This window comes from Artemia franciscana, chromosome 20 (genome assembly GCF_032884065.1).
Source record: "Artemia franciscana chromosome 20, ASM3288406v1, whole genome shotgun sequence".
NCBI lineage: Eukaryota > Metazoa > Arthropoda > Branchiopoda > Anostraca > Artemiidae > Artemia > Artemia franciscana.
Genome location: NC_088882.1, coordinates 24,440,728 through 24,459,043, shown reverse-complemented (window position 1 = coordinate 24,459,043; position 18,316 = coordinate 24,440,728). Strand labels below are relative to the sequence as shown.

At 36.0% G+C, this 18,316-nt stretch overlaps 1 protein-coding gene across 4 annotated transcripts in view; it reads left to right on the top strand.

The window, feature by feature from the left end:
- Positions 1-18,316, top strand: part of LOC136039945 (calcium release-activated calcium channel protein 1-like) — a 38,592-nt gene that overhangs the window by 17,899 nt on the left and 2,377 nt on the right. For all 4 annotated transcript variants that reach the window (XM_065723947.1, XM_065723946.1, XM_065723948.1 and 1 more), the window contains 2 exons: positions 2,930-3,105; positions 13,022-13,160. In XM_065723947.1, coding sequence (XP_065580019.1) covers positions 2,930-3,105; positions 13,022-13,160 — 315 coding nt within the window. The remainder of the gene's footprint in view (positions 1-2,929; positions 3,106-13,021; positions 13,161-18,316) is intronic.

The following is an 18,316-nucleotide window of genomic DNA, read 5'->3' as shown; positions in this document are numbered from 1 at the left end:
CATGTTCCTATATACATAGGTTTCTTAATGTCTTCTTGTTTCTCTTTTTTTTGGGGGAGGGCTCCTCGCTTCCTCCCAGCGTCCATGGATGAAATCCTTATAAACAGATTTTTTCGAAGAATTTTGTGAATTTAATTTTGTTTTATATTTGAACCTCCCTACCCTCCTGAGTAATATTTGAAGGGATGCACTTCCTCAGAGATGATTATGGTTCTCGAACCGCTGTTGTACGAGTATAAAAGTTGAATATAGTAATTGGGAGTTGAAGTAGGGAGTGGTAGCTTCTCTCAGATTTAAAAGAGCCTTGGCTCAAACAGTTCTTAGTAACGAACTGTAAGTAAAGAGCGTCCCTTGTCAACTGAAAGCGAAACTCTAAATATTAGAGTTATCATTGCAACATATGCAACAACAAAATCTGATGTTTATGCAGTTAAGCCACGTTTCTAAATATAAATAATTTATTAACTTTAAAGCTGCTTGTTAAAAGCTGTTAGCCGGAAAAAAATTGCTTTTTGTAAAAAGAGGTTAAACTCCGCAAAAAGGGGTGCTGTCTAGATAAAATAATGCAGCCATGTATGACTGCATAATTTGAAATAAATTTCTTAGTATTCCAAAGACGGATGGTAACGCACGTGTGTTTTTTTTGCCTAAGGGTGATCATGTCGAATCGATTTTACAAATCACTGGAAGAATGTTCATTCAAATGAGCATCTAAAGAACTAACCTTTTTAAGTAACTAAAGTTTTAATGCCACTGCGCTGCATTCTAGTATTTTAGCCTGTAAAACATGTATTTTAGCCCCCCCCCAAAAAAAACCGAAATACTGTAGAATGAAAATTCTGAGAATAATAGAACCGTTACTTCAACTAACAATTCATTGCAGCACCAAGCCGCCTGAAGCCGACACAGCTGCGCTTTTTCTCCACCTCATTCTGTTCAAACCTCTGCTTTTAATCCGCTCCCATGAAGTTCCAGTTTTCGTTAAATCCTTGTTTATGATCTTCTCCGCCACTATTGGGGCCGAACTGTTTTTCATTTGCCCTTAAATGGATGGTCAAAAAGCGCAATCTTTGGTAATTTGTCATCCTTTATCTGTAAAACGTGTCCTACCTATCTCAATATTTCTTTCATTGTTATCTCAACCTTTCTTTCATTGTTGCCCTGGAAACTGGGATTGAATAAACATGTCTCGCACAGCGTATTGTTTGACATACGTTCAGTCAAACAGGACGCTAAGACCATCTTTAAGCAAATATTCTGTAAAATAGTTAAACAAATGTTCCTTGGCCTTTTGAAGCACCCACGTTTCAGAATCGTACTTGACAGCTGTCATTACTCTGGCTTCCAATATTCTATTCTTGGTTTGGGGACTTATTTTTCTATTCTTTTAAACTTTTTTCCACCATGAAAAAAAAGCTCCCTGGGACTTGTCTATTCTACTCTTAACACCTTCACTGCATCCACATCTTTACTAATGATGTTACTAATTTTAGAAAAGCTATGCACTTGGTCCGTATTCTCGTTACCTAACACGACCTTTTATCCTCGATTATTCCTAGTCTAAGAGACTAAGCCGTCTTGACATTGATATGAATTTTACCTTCCCATTTGATTGCATGCTCCCCTATAACCTGTGCAGTATTCCTTAGGACAAAGTCCATTATAAGGTCCTATGCAGAACGGATAGGACTGAAACCCTGCTTAATTCCTGATTCAACATCAAACCAGCTGCTAACCTCACTTCCTCACTTCTCTCATTTCCTACAAAACAAACGAAACCCGAAAAAATTATCCATTTATCAAAGCCCGGTGCAATGGTGTGTCGTTTTCTAGGCTACAATTCCCTCGTGAGGCAACCGCTCCTCGAGGTCATCCTGTAGCGCTGTTTGCAGTCACTGTTTTATTTAAGCAAACTCGTGAAATGTCTACCTTGACGCAACTTTTAGGCCATGCTAGTAGGGTTCCCCTTTCTGGGTTAGGGGTGAGGGAAGGAGCTTATGACAGAGTAGAGACCCCAAACCACTTCCGCTCTTGGGAATGTTTCAGGATTAAAGTTGTAATATGGGTGCTCCAGAATCATAGCTTCTCTCTTACTGTAGAATTTTTTTCTTTGTAATGTTTTTTTCCTTAATAATTATTACACTCATTTATTTACCGACAATAGGGTGGAGGGGTAGGGGGAGGCAAAATAATAGTTAATGATTCCTCAGTCAGCTTTAAACGACAATTTCTTTGAACTTGGCAATATTTTTTTTTTTAATTGCGTATTTAAAATTCCATTTACTCTGGGTTGTGGTTCAGTCTATTAAATTGCAGTTATTGTTGCAGTCATGACTGTATGGCTTCACTATAGTAACTAGGTGATCCATGAAGCTCTCTACTGCTGTCCTCGCTTTTGCTTTCATCACGATTCTATAGAGTTTCTTCAATTTGGCTTCCAATATCTTTAAACTATCTGTTTGCTCATAAATACTCTATACGATGGCTTTTTAGTCAAATTGGCTTCTAAATCTATTAGTTTATGCTTAGCGACACAGAAGTTTTTTTTGTTCATTCACACTTTTAGGGAATATCTTCTTGAATCTAGTAAGTTGAGAATGTTTATTGCACAGGGATGCCAATTAGGCGGGGGGGGGGGTGGATTGCACCCCAAAATTTTGAATAACAAGTTCTTTTTTTTATTATAAAAAAGAAAAATATTCTCTCCTAGGTTCAGAAAAATACCTTTTTTGCATCTTCTTTAAAAAAGAAAAGAAAAATATTGCTTTTCACCTACATTTTCGGGAATGTTATGTCCTTGCAAGCGCAGTGAAGGCAAAATAACAAAATGAAATTAAAACGAAGTAAAATGAAGAACTCTTTTTGGATTGGTTACTCAATTCATTCAAAATCAATTTTATTGTCAGCTAATTTAGTTTGTTCTTTTTAGGTTGCAATGGTTGAAGTAAATTTTTCCCCCGCAGAAGGAGAGCAACTGCCACCGGGCCTTATTGTTTCATTTGCGATTTGCACAGTTTTGTTAGTCAGTTTTAATATGCTAGCTTTGATGATCAGTACATGTATACTTCCAAATGTTGATGCAATTGCTAGCCTGAATATAGTCAGGTGCGTTGAATTTTTTAGATCTGAGTGTTTAGTCTCATATTTTGCCTACTGTTCTAGTTTTTGAGATTTAAAATGTTTTTTTGTAATGGTTGCAAGGCTCTTTTGAATCTACTTAGTGTTCATTTGGCAATTGTGAGTAGCAGCCTTATTGAAGCACTGGTAAATTGGAAGAGTCCTGGTGCCCCAAACGGGTGCTTTGAAATTTGTATATGACTTGCCAAAGAGGATCTTTGTTAGCAAAAGCTTGCTTTGTGAGTTGGGCTTTTCTTGACAGAATTTTAAGCATGTAGCTGAAATCGATTAGCTGTTCTTTTCGTGTACCCATACCTGTACACACGAACTCAGACCTAAAGACCAAAGACCTCATATTAAGTAAACTAAGTTGTCAATGAAACAACATTGAGAAATATGAGATGATTTGGATATCCCTTAGCAGAATATACATGATTAGCTATGTTGACAACCAGTGAATACCCGAGAAATAATGACGCACTATTCACTCGAGCTTTGTTTTTTAAGGCACCGTTGGGCATCATAGTTATTTTAAGTTTACCGTTCGCAATAAGTTCTCTCAGACACGGAAGTTTTTCATAACCTGGAAAACATTTTTAATTATTTTTATTTTGCAAATAGTGTCTTAGATCTTACATATTTTTCTTCTCTATTTTGTTTACAAAAAAAAACAAAAAAAAAAAAAAACAAGGAAACTGATCAGCCCATGTTTCTTATGGTGTTAACTCTAATATATATTGGAAAATTCATAATGTTCTCTCCATTAGTTAAGGATGTTCAATGCACATATATACAAATATCTAAGTTTACATTTACAGAGATATAAGTTGCTTGTTATCGCAATTCATATTTATGGTTCTTTTTGTTTTTATTTTAGTTCATATGTTTTTTTTTATCTATAAAACCTAAGTACATTGTATTAATTCCAAATTATTTTGCATAAATTCTCATATATTTAGCTTGATTAACTGAGACGAACACAGAAACGAACACACCTATTTTGTCTACTAACAATGATAGTCATAGTTTTATTACCCACTAGAGACATGAAAATGTTGCCCTTTGGAGTAAAAAAAAAAGGAAACAACCAAATAATCACACTAGTCTAGATATATACACCAATTCACCCAATTGCTGAATAAAAAAACTGTGGTTTGGATCAATCCAATTCCGAAAAGTTTCCAACATTAAGGTACAGAGACAATGAGGTTTGGGTTAGCTCTTGTTATCTATGGGGAATCATTCGACAGCGAACCCAAATCAGAATTTGACCATCGGAATTCGAGAATCGGAATTCAACAATCCTAATAAGGGGGGATTAATGCCAGAATTGCCTCTCACTCAATTGGACTATCTGTCTTGGCTTTTTCTACAATTAGCCACGACTTGATGCCCACAACTATTCCAATTTGATTCAACGAGCACAATGTCCGACAATGAGCATAATTTGGAATTCAGGCAAAACTTTGGGAAAAAATTCCTCAAAACCACTTGCTCTGTAGCTCTCATAGGGAGGATCAGCAGGGCAATGGATGCTCAATCGCACTTTAGACCTCCTGATCTGCACTCCCTTGATGATACTCGCTTTGAAAACAGTTTTGGCTATTGTTCAGAAGGAATACTGTCAGATACAGCTAATATCGGTGGCAGTGATGATGTGATGTGTTTCTGGTTTTTTAGTTGTTATATATATATATATATATATATATATATATATATATATATATATATATATATATATATATATATATATATATATATATATATATATATATATATATATATATATATATATATATATATATATATATATATATATATATATATATATATATATATATAAAGAGATAGATATAAATCTATGTTTTTAACTACGTAAAACATGCGAATATACAACATTCTTCGCTGTCCCATTGTCTGTGTATATAAATAGATTGTCAGGTTTACTGACACTTGAACATGCAACATATAATTGTCCATGGGAAAAATAATCCGTATTCAGATCTATACCTCATTATTCTAATGATGTGTCCCTGTGTCCCGGTCGTCATTTATATTCCCTGTGTCCCGGTCGTCATTTGTGTCCCGGTGTCCTAGTTTGTAATTTCTCTTTGAGTATCCCGGTCGTCATTTATATTCCCTGTGTCCCGGTGTCCCGGTCGTCATTGAGGTTCCCGGTCGTCATTTATATTCCCTCTGTCTCGGTCGTCATTTGTGTCCCGGTCTGTAATTTCTCTTCGAGTGTTTTCTCTTATTAGTTTTTTTTTTAGTTTTTTACCTTTTTTCTTTTTTCAGTTTTCTTTTTCTTCTTTATTTTTCAGCGTCACTATGAAGTACATATCGCCGAACCTTTGTTTTTTTAACTTAAATCTGGTAGGCATTGATGACCTTATCCAAGTCAAAATCCCAAACCCAATCATCATCGCTATCATTTTCAGTTTTGATATGTTTTGACTCTCGCTGGCCAGGTAGATATTCATCTAACTGCGCGGTTTTGCGTTCTTTAGCCGCAAGCCTGTTTTCTTGCTGTTCTTGTGATTCCTCGGCGCGCTTTCTTTTCTTACTTTCTCTATAAGTCGCAAGCCTGTTTTCTTGCTGTTCTTGTGATTCCTCGGCACGCTTTCTTTTCTTACTTTCTCTATCAGCAGCAAGTTTTTTGGCATAGACTCTTTGAGCAGCTTCTTCGGCTGTGTCCATTGTAGGTTCTTCAGTCATTTTACAATTAAACATTCTTCCGTGAATGAATGTCTTAAATATCTTTAGTGACGTCACCGTCATAACAAAAATGACGACAACTAACTTCATGACGTCACCTGACAGACACATCCACAGACAACTTATATATATATATATACTAGCTGTTGGGGTGGCGCTTCGCGCCACCCCAACACCTAGTTGGTGGGGGCGCTTCGCGCCCCCCCCCAAGCCCCCCCGCGCGCGTAAGTCGTTACGCGCCATAATAGTTACGCGCCATTGTAGTTGTGTCCCTATGTCCCACCTGTGAATATAGATATATATATATATATATATATATATATATATATATATATATATATATATATATATATATATATATATATATATATATATATATATATATGGTTTTAACTACGTAAAACTTGCGAATATACAACATTCTTTGCTGTCCCATTGTCTTTGCATATAAATAGATTGTCAGGTTTACCGACTCTTGAACATGCAACATATAATGGTCCATGGGAAAACAATCTGTATTCAGATCTATACCTCATGATTCTAATGATTGCCCTTGAGCTTTGTTGATGGTGATTGCTAATCGACCATTCCCTGTCCCGGTGTCCCGGTCGTCATTTATATCCCCCTGTTTCCCCCGGTGTCCCCGTTGTAGTTGTGTCCCTGTGTCCCGGTCGTCATTTATATTCCCTGTGTCCCGGTCGTCATTTGTATCCCGGTGTCCCGGTCTGTATATACATTCGTTTTTTAGTTTTGTTTTTCTCCTTTATTTTTTTCCTTTTTTTTTCTTTTTTAGTTTATTTAGATTTTTAAGTTTTTTTATTAGTTTTTAGTTTTTTTTTCTTTTTAGTTTTTTTGTAGTTTTTACCTTCTTTTTAGTTTTGTTAGTTTTTTTTTTACTTATGTCCTGGTCGTCATTTATACTCCCTGTGTCCCGGTGCTTTGTTGATTGCTAATCGAACATTCCTTTTGTCTCGTCATTTATTTTTTTCTTTTTTAGTTCTTTTAGTTTTTACCTTTTTTAGTTTTTTTTAGTTTTTTAGATGAAAATTTTTTTTAGTTTTTTCCTTTTTTTCTTTTTAGTTTTTTATTGGTTTTTACCTTTATTTTAGCTTATTTTTCAGTTTTTTCCTTTTTTTTAGTTTTTTTTTTATTTTTTATTTTTTTTAGTTTTTTACCTTTTTTTAGTTTTTTTATTTTTTTTAGTTTTTTAGCTTTTTTACTTTTTTTATTAGTTTTTAGTTTTTTTTGTAGTTTTTGCCTTTTTTTAGTTTTTTCAGTTTTTTTTTAGTTTTTTATTGGTTTTTACCTTTATTTTAGCTTATTTTTCAGTTTTTTCCTTTTTTTTAGTTTTTTTTAGTTTTTTTAGTTTTTTACCTTTTTTTAGTTTTTTTAGTTTTTTTAGTTTTTTAGCTTTTTTATTTTTTTTATTAGTTTTTAGTTTTTTTTGTAGTTTTTGCCTTTTTTTAGTTTTTTTAGTTTTTTAGCTTTTTTATTAGTTTTTAGTTTTTTTTGTAGTTTTTGCCTTTTTTTAGTTTTTTTCTTTTTAGTTTTTTTGTAGTTTTTACTTTCTTTTTAGTTTTGTTAGTTTTTTTTTTACTTATGTCCTGGTCGTCATTTATACTCCCTGTGTCCCGGTGCTTTGTTGATTGCTAATCGAACATTCCTTTTGTCCTGGTCGCTTTCTCTTTGAGTGTCGTCATTTATTTTTTTCTTTTTTAGTTCTTTTAGTTTTTACCTTTTTTAGTTTTTTTTAGTTTTTTAGATGAAAATTTTTTTTAGTTTTTTCCTTTTTTTCTTTTTAGTTTTTTATTGGTTTTTACCTTTATTTTAGCTTATTTTTCAGTTTTTTCCTTTTTTTAGTTTTTTTTTATTTTTTATTTTTTTTTAGTTTTTTACCTTTTTTTAGTTTTTTTTAGTTTTTTAGTTTTTTAGCTTTTTTACTTTTTTATTAGTTTTTAGTTTTTTTGTAGTTTTTGCCTTTTTTTAGTTTTTTCAGTTTTTTTTTTAGTTTTTTATTGGTTTTTACCTTTATTTTAGCTTATTTTTCAGTTTTTTCCTTTTTTTTAGTTTTTTTTAGTTTTTAGTTTTTTTAGTTTTTTACCTTTTTTTAGTTTTTTTAGTTTTTTAGCTTTTTTATTTTTTTTATTAGTTTTTAGTTTTTTTTGTAGTTTTTGCCTTTTTTTTAGTTTTTTTAGTTTTTTAGCTTTTTTATTAGTTTTTAGTTTTTTTTGTAGTTTTTGCCTTTTTTTAGTTTTTTTAGTTTTTTAGCTTTTTTATTTTTTTTTATTAGTTTTTAGTTTTTTTTGTAGTTTTTGCCTTTTTTTAGTTTTTTCAGTTTTGACGTCACCTGATCCAGTTTTTTCAGGTGACGTCACCTGATCCATCCACAGACAGACAACTTATTTTTATATATATAGATATATATATATATATATATATATATATATATATATATATATATATATATATATATATATATATATATATAGCCTATATATATATATATATCTATATATATATAAATAAGTTGTCTGTGTGTGTGTCTGTCGAGTGACGTCATGTTTGTGTGTCGACTGACGTCATGTTTGTCGACTGACGTCATTATAAGGATTGAGCTGTATGCGTCATGAAGTTGTTTGTCGACTGACGTCATGTTTGTCAACTGATGAAATTACACACCGGGACACAAATGACGACCGGGACACAGGGAATATAAATGACGACCGGGTCACAGGGACACATCATTAGAATAATGAGGTATAGATCTGAATACGGATTGATTTTCCCATGGACAATTATATGTTGCATGTTCAAGAGTCAGTAAACCTGACAATCTATTTATATGACACAGGGACACAACTACAATGGCGCGTAACTAATATGGCGCGTGACGACTTACGCGTGCGGGGGGGCTTGGGGGGGCGCGAAGCGCCCCACCAACTAGGTGTAGGGGTGGCGCGAAGTGCCACCCCAACAGCTAGTTTTTATATATATCTATATATGTAAAAATAAGTTGTCTGTGTGTGTTTGTGTGTCGAGTGACGTCATGTTTGTGTGTCGACTGGCGTCATGAAATTAGACAACGGGGACGCCGGGGGCACAGGCGGGATATATAAATGATGACCGGGACACAGGGATTGTTCGAATAGAAATTACAGACCGGGACACCGGGACACAAATGACGACCGGGACACCGGGACACAGGGTATATAAATGACGACCGGGACACTCAAAGAGAAACTAGATCTACGTTGCATGGGCAACGTGAGGTGTTGCGGCAACCTTTGCTCGGCTTCGCCGAGTAAAGTGTTGCGAGAGCAACACTTTGGTTTTGTTTCCTCGCTGCGACTAAACGCTGAAGTTGTTAATCTGTAAGGATGCTAAAATACATACTAGGTACACCAACTCGCAAAAGTTGCAAACTCCTCATTGCTAAAGATGATTGTAGCCTTACAGCCGATTATTACTTACAAGTCCCCTACATGTCTTACCACTGGAACCAAATTGGTCTTACCATCAAATACAACGGAAACAAAAAATAGGTACACCAACTAGTAAGAGTTGCGAACCCCTCATTGCCGAGGATGATTATGAGCTAACAGCCGACTGTTGCTTACAACTTCCCTATATGTCTCACAATTGGTATCGGCCTATTTTTGGTTTCAGTGTGTTCCTTACTACTGAAGTTGTCAACCCCTTTAAACGTTCAAACTGGTATATCTCATGAAGGAATTTTTGTACAAAAAAATGGATGACATATACTTTAATCAGCTTTCATCATTTTTTTTTTCGACTGCCGTCGAAAAAAAAAATCTATCTGTCTTAGTTCAAAAGTTGACTTTTTTGCCGTAGGCCAACTTTCTAACGTCATCACTTAGAAAGGAGCAAAGGATAAACTCTAATTTCTTTAGCAATGAGAGAACTTTTAAAGTTTAAGAGGCACATCTGATACCATTTCTCTACCGCAATCCCAAGTGCGAAAAACCGAATGATAAACTCAGCCGAAATCACGGCAGCACTTTCGGACCCGTGGGAAAATGCCGCTTTTTTGCTTCTCTAAATTTTTCTATTTATCACTCAAAGAAGATATATTGGCTGTGGGGCAGGGTAACTGTCGCATATATTTAACACTTATAGATTTTAGTCCATCTTCAATTTGAAACTGGTGCCTGCCTGCTTGCCTGCTAGAACGGAGCTTTCCACTCGAAAGCAGAAACATGGTTTGATGAAACGAAAGCTTGGCTGCATAACTTCAGATAGTCCTCTCCGACATAGGCTATACAACTCCTCTTCACTTCACACACTATAGGCTCTGGCTCAAGGACAAGCAAAAACCATCCTTTTTGGCCCCAGGCAAGAGTTCTACGAAGCTTTCCAAAATTTGAAGTCATATTCATCAATCCGGCCTAAGGTCCACACTTTCCGTAAAAACCGCAGAGGTTAGACCCTTACCACTTTCTAGCAATAAGCTGAAATCGGGGTGCTAGGAACAAAAAAAAAAAAAAACACGACAAAACCAAAGTGTTGCTCTCGCAACACAATTACAAACTGGGACACCGGGACACAAATGACGACCGGGACACAGGGAATATATATGACGACCGGGACACAGGGACACATCATTAGAATGATGAGGTATAGATCTGAATACGGATTGTTTTTCCCCTGGACAATTATATGTTGCATGTTCAAGAGTCAGTAAACCTGACAATCTATTTATATGCACAGACAATGGGACAGCGAAGAATGTTGTATACTCGCATAGCGTGCCGAGGAATCACAAGAACAGCAAGAAAACAGGCTTGCGACTGATAGAGAAAGTAAGAAAAGAAAGCGTGCCGAGGAATCACAAGAACAGCAAGAAAACAGGCTTGCGGCTAAAGAACCCAAAACCGTGCAGTTAGATGAAAATCCACCTGGACAGCGAGAGTCAAAACTGAAAATGATAGCGATGATGATTGGGTTTGGGATTTCGACTTGGATAAGGTCATCAATGCCTACCAGATTTAAGTTAAAAAAACAAAGGTTCGGCGATATGTACTTCATAGTGACGCTGAAAAATAAAGAAGAAAAAGAAAACTGAAAAAAGAAAAAAGGTAAAAAACTAAAAAGAAAAAACACTCAATGAGAAATTACAGACCGGGACACAAATGACGACCGAGACAGAGGGAATATAAATGACGACCGGGAACCTCAAAGAGAAATTACAGACTGGGACACCCGGACACAAATCGCGACCGGGACACAGGGTATATAAATGAAGACCGGGACACAGGGACACAACTACAACGGGGATGCCGGGGGCACAGGCGGGATATATAAATGACGACCGGGAAACAGGGATTGTTCGAATAGAAATTACAGACCGGGACACCGGGACACAGGGAATATAAATGACGACCGGGACACTCAAAGAGAAATTACAAACTGGGACACCGGGACACAAATGACGACCGGGACACAGGGAATATAAATGACGACCGGGACACAGGGACACATCATTAGAATAATGAGGTATAGATCTGAATACGGATTGTTTTTCCCGTGGACAATTACATGTTGCATGTTCAAGAGTCAGTAAACCTGACAATCTATTTATATGCACAGACAATGGGACAGCGAAGAATGTTGTATATTCGCATGTTTTACGTAGTTAAAAACATATATTTATATCTATCTCTATTCACAGGTGGGACAAAGGGACACAACTACAATGGCGCGTAACGACTTACGCGCGCGGGGGGGCTTGGGGGGCGCGAAGCGCCCCACCAACTAGGTGTTGGGGTGGCGTGGAGCGCCGCCCCAACAGCTAGTATATATATATATATATATATATATATATATATATATATATATATATATATATATATATATATATATATATATATATATATATATATATATATATATATATATATATATATATATATATATATATATATATATTTATTCAGCAGATTTTATAGAATAGGTTCATTTTTATGGTTTTCAAAATTTTAGGGACATATCTGGGATAATTTTATTTGTCTGATTATGGAAAAATGATATATTATCAGTATATGTGAGATGGCGCGTGCTAAATTTTTCAGCAACACACCAGCCTGAGGCAGGGAAAAGTCATATAAGTATCTCCCCTACAACTTAGTTTTAGCTGTAGCAGTACCTAAGGGAAAAGTGAAGCATGGCCCATGTAACCGAAATTTTAAGAAGAATGTTTTCAATAAACCTGTTTAATAAATAATTTATTATTAAATAATATTAATGATATTATATTAATAAATTATATTAATGAAAAACCTTCAGCAACGCTAATTTGGAATAGTAGCTTTTATTCAAATGCAACTGAACGCTAACTTGAAGTTACACTGTTTTCATTTCAAAGGGAGCTAGAAACGTGTCAAACGGGATGTCAAATCATGCTAGGAATTTACTGTCCAACACCTTGAAAAACAGGGAAAAGTAAATTTTAGTCCTTTTTAAATTTTAGAGTCATTTTAAAAATTTTTCACCCAAGGGATGTTGTATCGAACTCGTTCTTGTAAAATACCGAGAGAGGGTTCATTTGAACGAAATGAAATCATTTAGAGCCCTTTCTGAGTTATGGAATGGATTTTTCGAGGGCAAAGTGCCATTTTCGGCCCTTTTTTTTTTTATCAAAAAAGCATAACAATTGGTCTAAGTTGCCAGCGATTGGAAATTCTGAATTAGTTGACATTTAATGGTTGAAAACCCTTATCTGGAAATTTGCCATCATCTGGTAAACTTGCCCCCTCCATCTTCATCTTGAAAACGGAGCATTCTGACTCTGAAAAACCATTGCTCGTGTCATGGTGTTATCAGTATTTTCGTCTTTTCAGTAAAGTGCTGGTTTTGCCTAATTCTACAAATTTATGAAAATATGAGTTAGTTCTATTGATCTAGTTTTATATATACGAGCTGAGAAGCTGTTATTTGTTTTCGTATTTAGCTTCAAATTTACTCTTTACTTCCATCAGATGTGGTTCGTTTTTTTTTTGTTTTCCTTCTTACTCCTCTTTCTGAATGAAAAGGCATCACTACAGGGAGGATTGAACCGCAGTTTCTATGGTTTGCAGTCAGGGCTTTATCTTCTATGCCGTCAAAATCACTGCTCTAATCTTAATCAGTTTCGTTTTAAACCCCGAATTCTCATCAATTTTTTTCTTTTCAGTTTTGTCAAAGAGTCTCCCCATGCGGAGCTTCGTAATTACATTGAATTGGCTTGGATTGCGTCTACTGTCTTTGGGATTATGTTCTTTATGATAGAAATTGGCTTGCTTTGCTGGGTTCAATTCTACCATGTTTTAGTTGTGAGTTTCTTTTAGTTTAGAAAGCTTTTATATAGTTAAAATTTGAAATGTGTATGCGCCTAGAGGAGGGATTTTCCCTGAGAGTGTTGAAGGAAAAGCTTTAGAGTTTTCGAAGATTTTTTTAGAAAAAATTTTCACCATCAACACTCCTTCGTCTTGAGAAAGTCTAAAGTATAATCTTATTAAAGGCTACAAAGTTCTTTTTTTTTTAAACTTTATTTTGCAATGCCAGGAATGTTGAATCTATAGGAAAACGAAGATACATACAAATATCAATAGGAAAAAAAAAACAATCTACCACAAGCCCTATCATAATTCAAAAATTATAATTTATTTATTTTCTCCATTTCCCTCAAAAAATGAGGAGTATGCTACAATATAAACATAAAGAAAAGACGAATGAGCACTTACAATAAAAAAATATCAAATATTGATCAAACGCTTAAAAAAGAAAAAAAGAGATGCAAAAACACTTGCTAATTTAACCTGTAAATCATCAAGAGCCAGAACTGTTACTAAATAACGGAAATAAATTGTGGCCTAAAAGGATAATTTTCGCCTTGTCTTCAAACGTTTTATTTTTTTTTTCTTTATACAAACTATGGGGTCCTTCACTTTGAGCTTTAAAACAATATCAGTGTTACTAAAAGAAAGGGGGAAACCAAGTAAAAATATACAAACTTTGAAATAAGAAACTTCAATGGGCGAAAGATCAGAAGGTCGGAAATTACGGAAGAGGAGGGATGGGAACAATACTTGAGGCAGAGCAACAGCGCTATACGTACGACCAAGGACGTCCCGACTGTAAAGACCCCGAAAACGAATTAAAAGACCAAATGCCTTGCGTAGTTTCATCTGAACATGCTGAACCAGGACCTGTTTAAAATCTCTTTTTGAAGCAGCATAAGGTAATCCCAAATAAGTGACTACTGGTGACGACTGGAAAATAACACCATTGCCGCAATCGAGTGTCGCCCTGACATTATCCTCTAAACAATTTACAACAAAAAATTGACAGTTTTCAGAACTGATAGAAAGGCCCAAATCTTCTAAACGATTAATTAAAATATTAAAATTAGAAGCAAGACTAGACTTGGACCGGCTTAGAAGGATAATGTCATCATTATCCTTTAGCATTCTTTAGTCTAAAATAACAGAGAAAGGTCAGTATAAAAATAGCCCACAAAGTTAAAAGGAAAACAAAACGAAATGTAGCAACGTCAAGCTTGATAAAAACTATATAAAATACAAATTCTAATAAATATAATCGACAAAAAAAAAGATGAAGAAAGCGGAAGGAAAACAAAAATGGGGAGGGAACCATAGTGATAAGTCTTCGAGCTTGTCAGTTATGTAGGGGACACGTTTTTTCTTAGATTTTGGGGCAAAGCAACGGGTGGGGAATAGAATAGGCCCGGATTTAGAGATAATACCGGTGGACAGACTCAAAGGGGAAGGGTTAGTACTGCATTTTTTTGTGGGGTGAAGGGGGCGAAACAGAGATAAATTAATTTTCCTGCCCCCTTAGTTTTATAACCTGGCTTTTTTTTATAAGTGAGAGTTTGGGTCTTCGCCATCTTCAGACCTTATTTATAGGGCTATCATTTGGATGGATTCAGTTTTACCCGAGTCCTTACTTGAAATGTTAGGGTACCAAATGGGTTGAGCATATGTGAGTAGAGGAAGAACTATGGAGGGGTACATCTCTAAAGAATGAGAGTGGGGCAGCTTTTTTTTTATCAGGGAGCTTTTAGAGGGAAATTTTATTAGGGAGTTTTATATAGATATCCCACTCTAGATTAGGAGACATTGTGACAAGGAGACAACCAAAATATCAGGAGGGAGGAAACGAAGAAAAGGAGATGACGGTTTAAGAAAATAATTTTTCATTATATTGGATTTGAATAGGTTGACCCGCATGTCTAAGGTTGTGGGATCGGGTACAATGTTGTTGAGCTGCTCATAGCGCTTCTTGTCAATTTTTTAGAGTAGGTTTCCAGGACCTCAAGTTATCGACTAATTGTGCTACGGAGCAGCATTACTGCTTTTGCAGCGGCTTTTTTTCTCTCACGATCGGTGGTCTGTACCTAGGTAGTTTTAAAGGGCACAATCTCAAAATTTCTTCTGGGAATGGGAATCGTGAAAATTGGGCGGGAAAAGTTCAAGTGAAGACTTTATAATTTCCGCTAGTTTTTTTTTCTTGTATTGTATATGATGTCAAAAACAAAACTATACAGTTGTATTTTGTACTTCTGTAGAAAATTGAGTTATCCCTTCAAGATTTCTTAAATTACCTTAAATCGCATTTACAGCAAGATAAGGTGAATTGCATCCTCCTGTAGAAAATATCGCTGTTGAATTGATGAGGTGACACAATTAGTGGGTGTGATGGGGTGTGGCGTCCCACTGGTACTCGAATTAATCGATTCACCAGCGTCTCATTGGAAAGACTGTTCCAAGTTGAGACAGCACGTACTGAGAAAAAGTTCGTCCTCTCTCTGCGTCTAGAGTGCTCCTGTTGCAGCTTCAGCTTCATTGAATGGCCTCGTGTCATAGTGGCAAGGGAGGGAGTAAAAATGGAGTTAGCCATGTTGTTCTGGTGGATTTTCTTGACAAAAATGACATCTCCTATGTGCCTAAAATTTTGGAAAACGCTTGGAGTGGAGGGATCGGGATGAAACTTGGTGGGAAAAATCAGAGCAAGTCCTAGATACGTGACTGACATAACTGGAACGGATCTGCTCTCTTTGGGGGAGTTGGGGGGGGGGGGTTAATTCTGAAAAATTAGAAAAAATGAGGTATTTTTAACGTACGAAGGAGTGATCGGATCTTAATGGAATTTCATATTTAGAAGGACCTCATAACTCAGATTTCTTATTTTAAATTCCGACTGGGTCCAGTGTCATCGGGAGGAGTTGGGGGGACCGGAAATCTTAGAAAACGCTTAAAGTGGAGAGATCAGGATGAAACTTGATGGGAAGAATATGCACAAGTCCAAGATACATGACTGGCATAACCAGACCGGATCCGCTCTCTTTGATGGAGTTGGGGGGGGAGTGATTCGGAAAAATTAGAATAAATGAGGTATTTGTAACTTACAAACGGGTGATCAGATCTTAATGAAATATGATATTTAAAAGGATCTTGTGCTTTAGAGCTCTCATTTTAAATCCCGAAAAGATCCGATGACATTGGGGGGAGTTGGAGGGGGAAACCGGAATTGTTGGAAAACGTGAAAATTGAGGTATCTTTATCTTAAAAATGATCGGATCTCAATGAAACTTGATATATAGAAGGCTCTTACGTCTCAGATGCCCCATTTTCAATTCAAATAGGATCTAGGGACAAAGGGGATTGGAGGGGGGGAAACGAAAATCTTGGAAACCGGAAATCTTGCAAAACGCTTAGAGTGGAGAGATCAGGATGAAATTTGATTAGAAGAATAAGCGCAAGCTATAGATACGTGATTGACATAATTGAAAGGGATCCGCTCTCTTCGGGGGAGTTGGGTGGGGGTGTTAATTCAGAAAAAATAAAAAATTGAGGTATTTTTAACTTAAGAACGGGTGACCGAATCTTAATGAAATTTGATATTTAGAAGGAACTCATTTCTCAGAGCTCTCATTTTAAATCCCGAAAAGATCTGGTGACATTGAAGGGAGTTGGAGGGTAAACAGAAATCTAGGAAAACGCTTAGAGTGGAGAGATTGGGATGAAACTTGGTGGGTAGAATAAGCAAACGTCGTAGATACGTGATTGACGTAACCGGATTGGATATGCCCTCTTTGGGGGAGTTTAGGAGGGTCTAGTGCTTTGGCGAGGTCGGTGTTTGTGGACGTACTAGGACGATGAAAATTGGAAGGCGTGTCAGGGACCTACACAAATTGACTTGATAAAGTTTTTTCTTTCCGATTCGACCATCTGGGGGGGGGGGGGGCTGAAGGGAGAGGAAAAATTAGAAAAAATGAGGTATTTTTAACTTACGAGCGGGGGATCCGATCTTAATGAATTTTGATATTTAGAAGGACCTCGTGTATCAGAGCTCTTATTTGAAATCCCGAACGGCATTAAGGCTTGATCTCCTAAACATTAAATTCTTTTTTGCTGTAACTATCAGACCACTGTTGTCAACCAAGTATCGAAAGAAAAGAGGCTAGAATTACAATGGGGGGTTGAAGGGGGTAACTGGTAATATGTAAATTACTTTTAAACTGCAGGAATGCCTCTTTTGGAGTTAGGATAAAATCTCAGCCGTAATAAAATTGGTTTTTATCTTATGCACATGAGGAAAATAAACTAAAGGAATATAAAAAAAAAGCACTGACAAAAATTGCGTACGATTACAAACAACTGAGGCATTTCAGCACTCATTCAGTATTTTTGAAATACTTCAAAACGCCACAACAAGCAATACTAGGCGCTTGATAAAAGACAAATCTGCGAAGAATTGACAATTCTATTGCAGTGATCAGTCAACCTAGATGACAGGTCTTCCATTTTTCGACAGATCTCGAAAACCGCGTACCGTCAAAGAATTTAACTACTACTAATCAATATGGGGACGATGAGATTGTCCTTGCAGACTTTAAAGAATAACAATCGGGATTGCTTTTTAGCAGAAGCGGGGAAGAATTTGAATGGGTATAAAAACAATACATGCTTTAAAATTCGACTCTGTGTTTTCTTATCAAATTAGCCCTTTAGCCTGGCAAGATGCCCCTAGAATTTTCCAAAATTTTTTCAAGAATCATTCATAAGACATCTTTGGGCTCCAAATGAAGTTTCAAGTGAAAGGCCTGATTGCCTGAGTCAACTGAAAGATGTAATTGTAGCTACAGGAGCCTCAACATAAATGGAGTTGATCACCAGTCCAAAAAGGAGAAACTTTGTTTTCGAAAAGCAACCAAAAGAACAACTAAATTCACTTCAGAGCAAAAATCAACGGTTTTCTGTAGTGGCTCTGTATACCAGCCAAAAGATGAATATTGGCGGCGTATGACTTGCACTAGTAGTTGGCTCAATTATTTACAGGGGAATCTTTTGAGTTGATTCTGTGATAGCGTTGTTAAATATTGCGAGACTTTGAGCAGGACCTTGCTAAAAACTAAGGCATTTGCCAATGGGATTACTGAAAGTACAATGAAGGTGTATCCGGG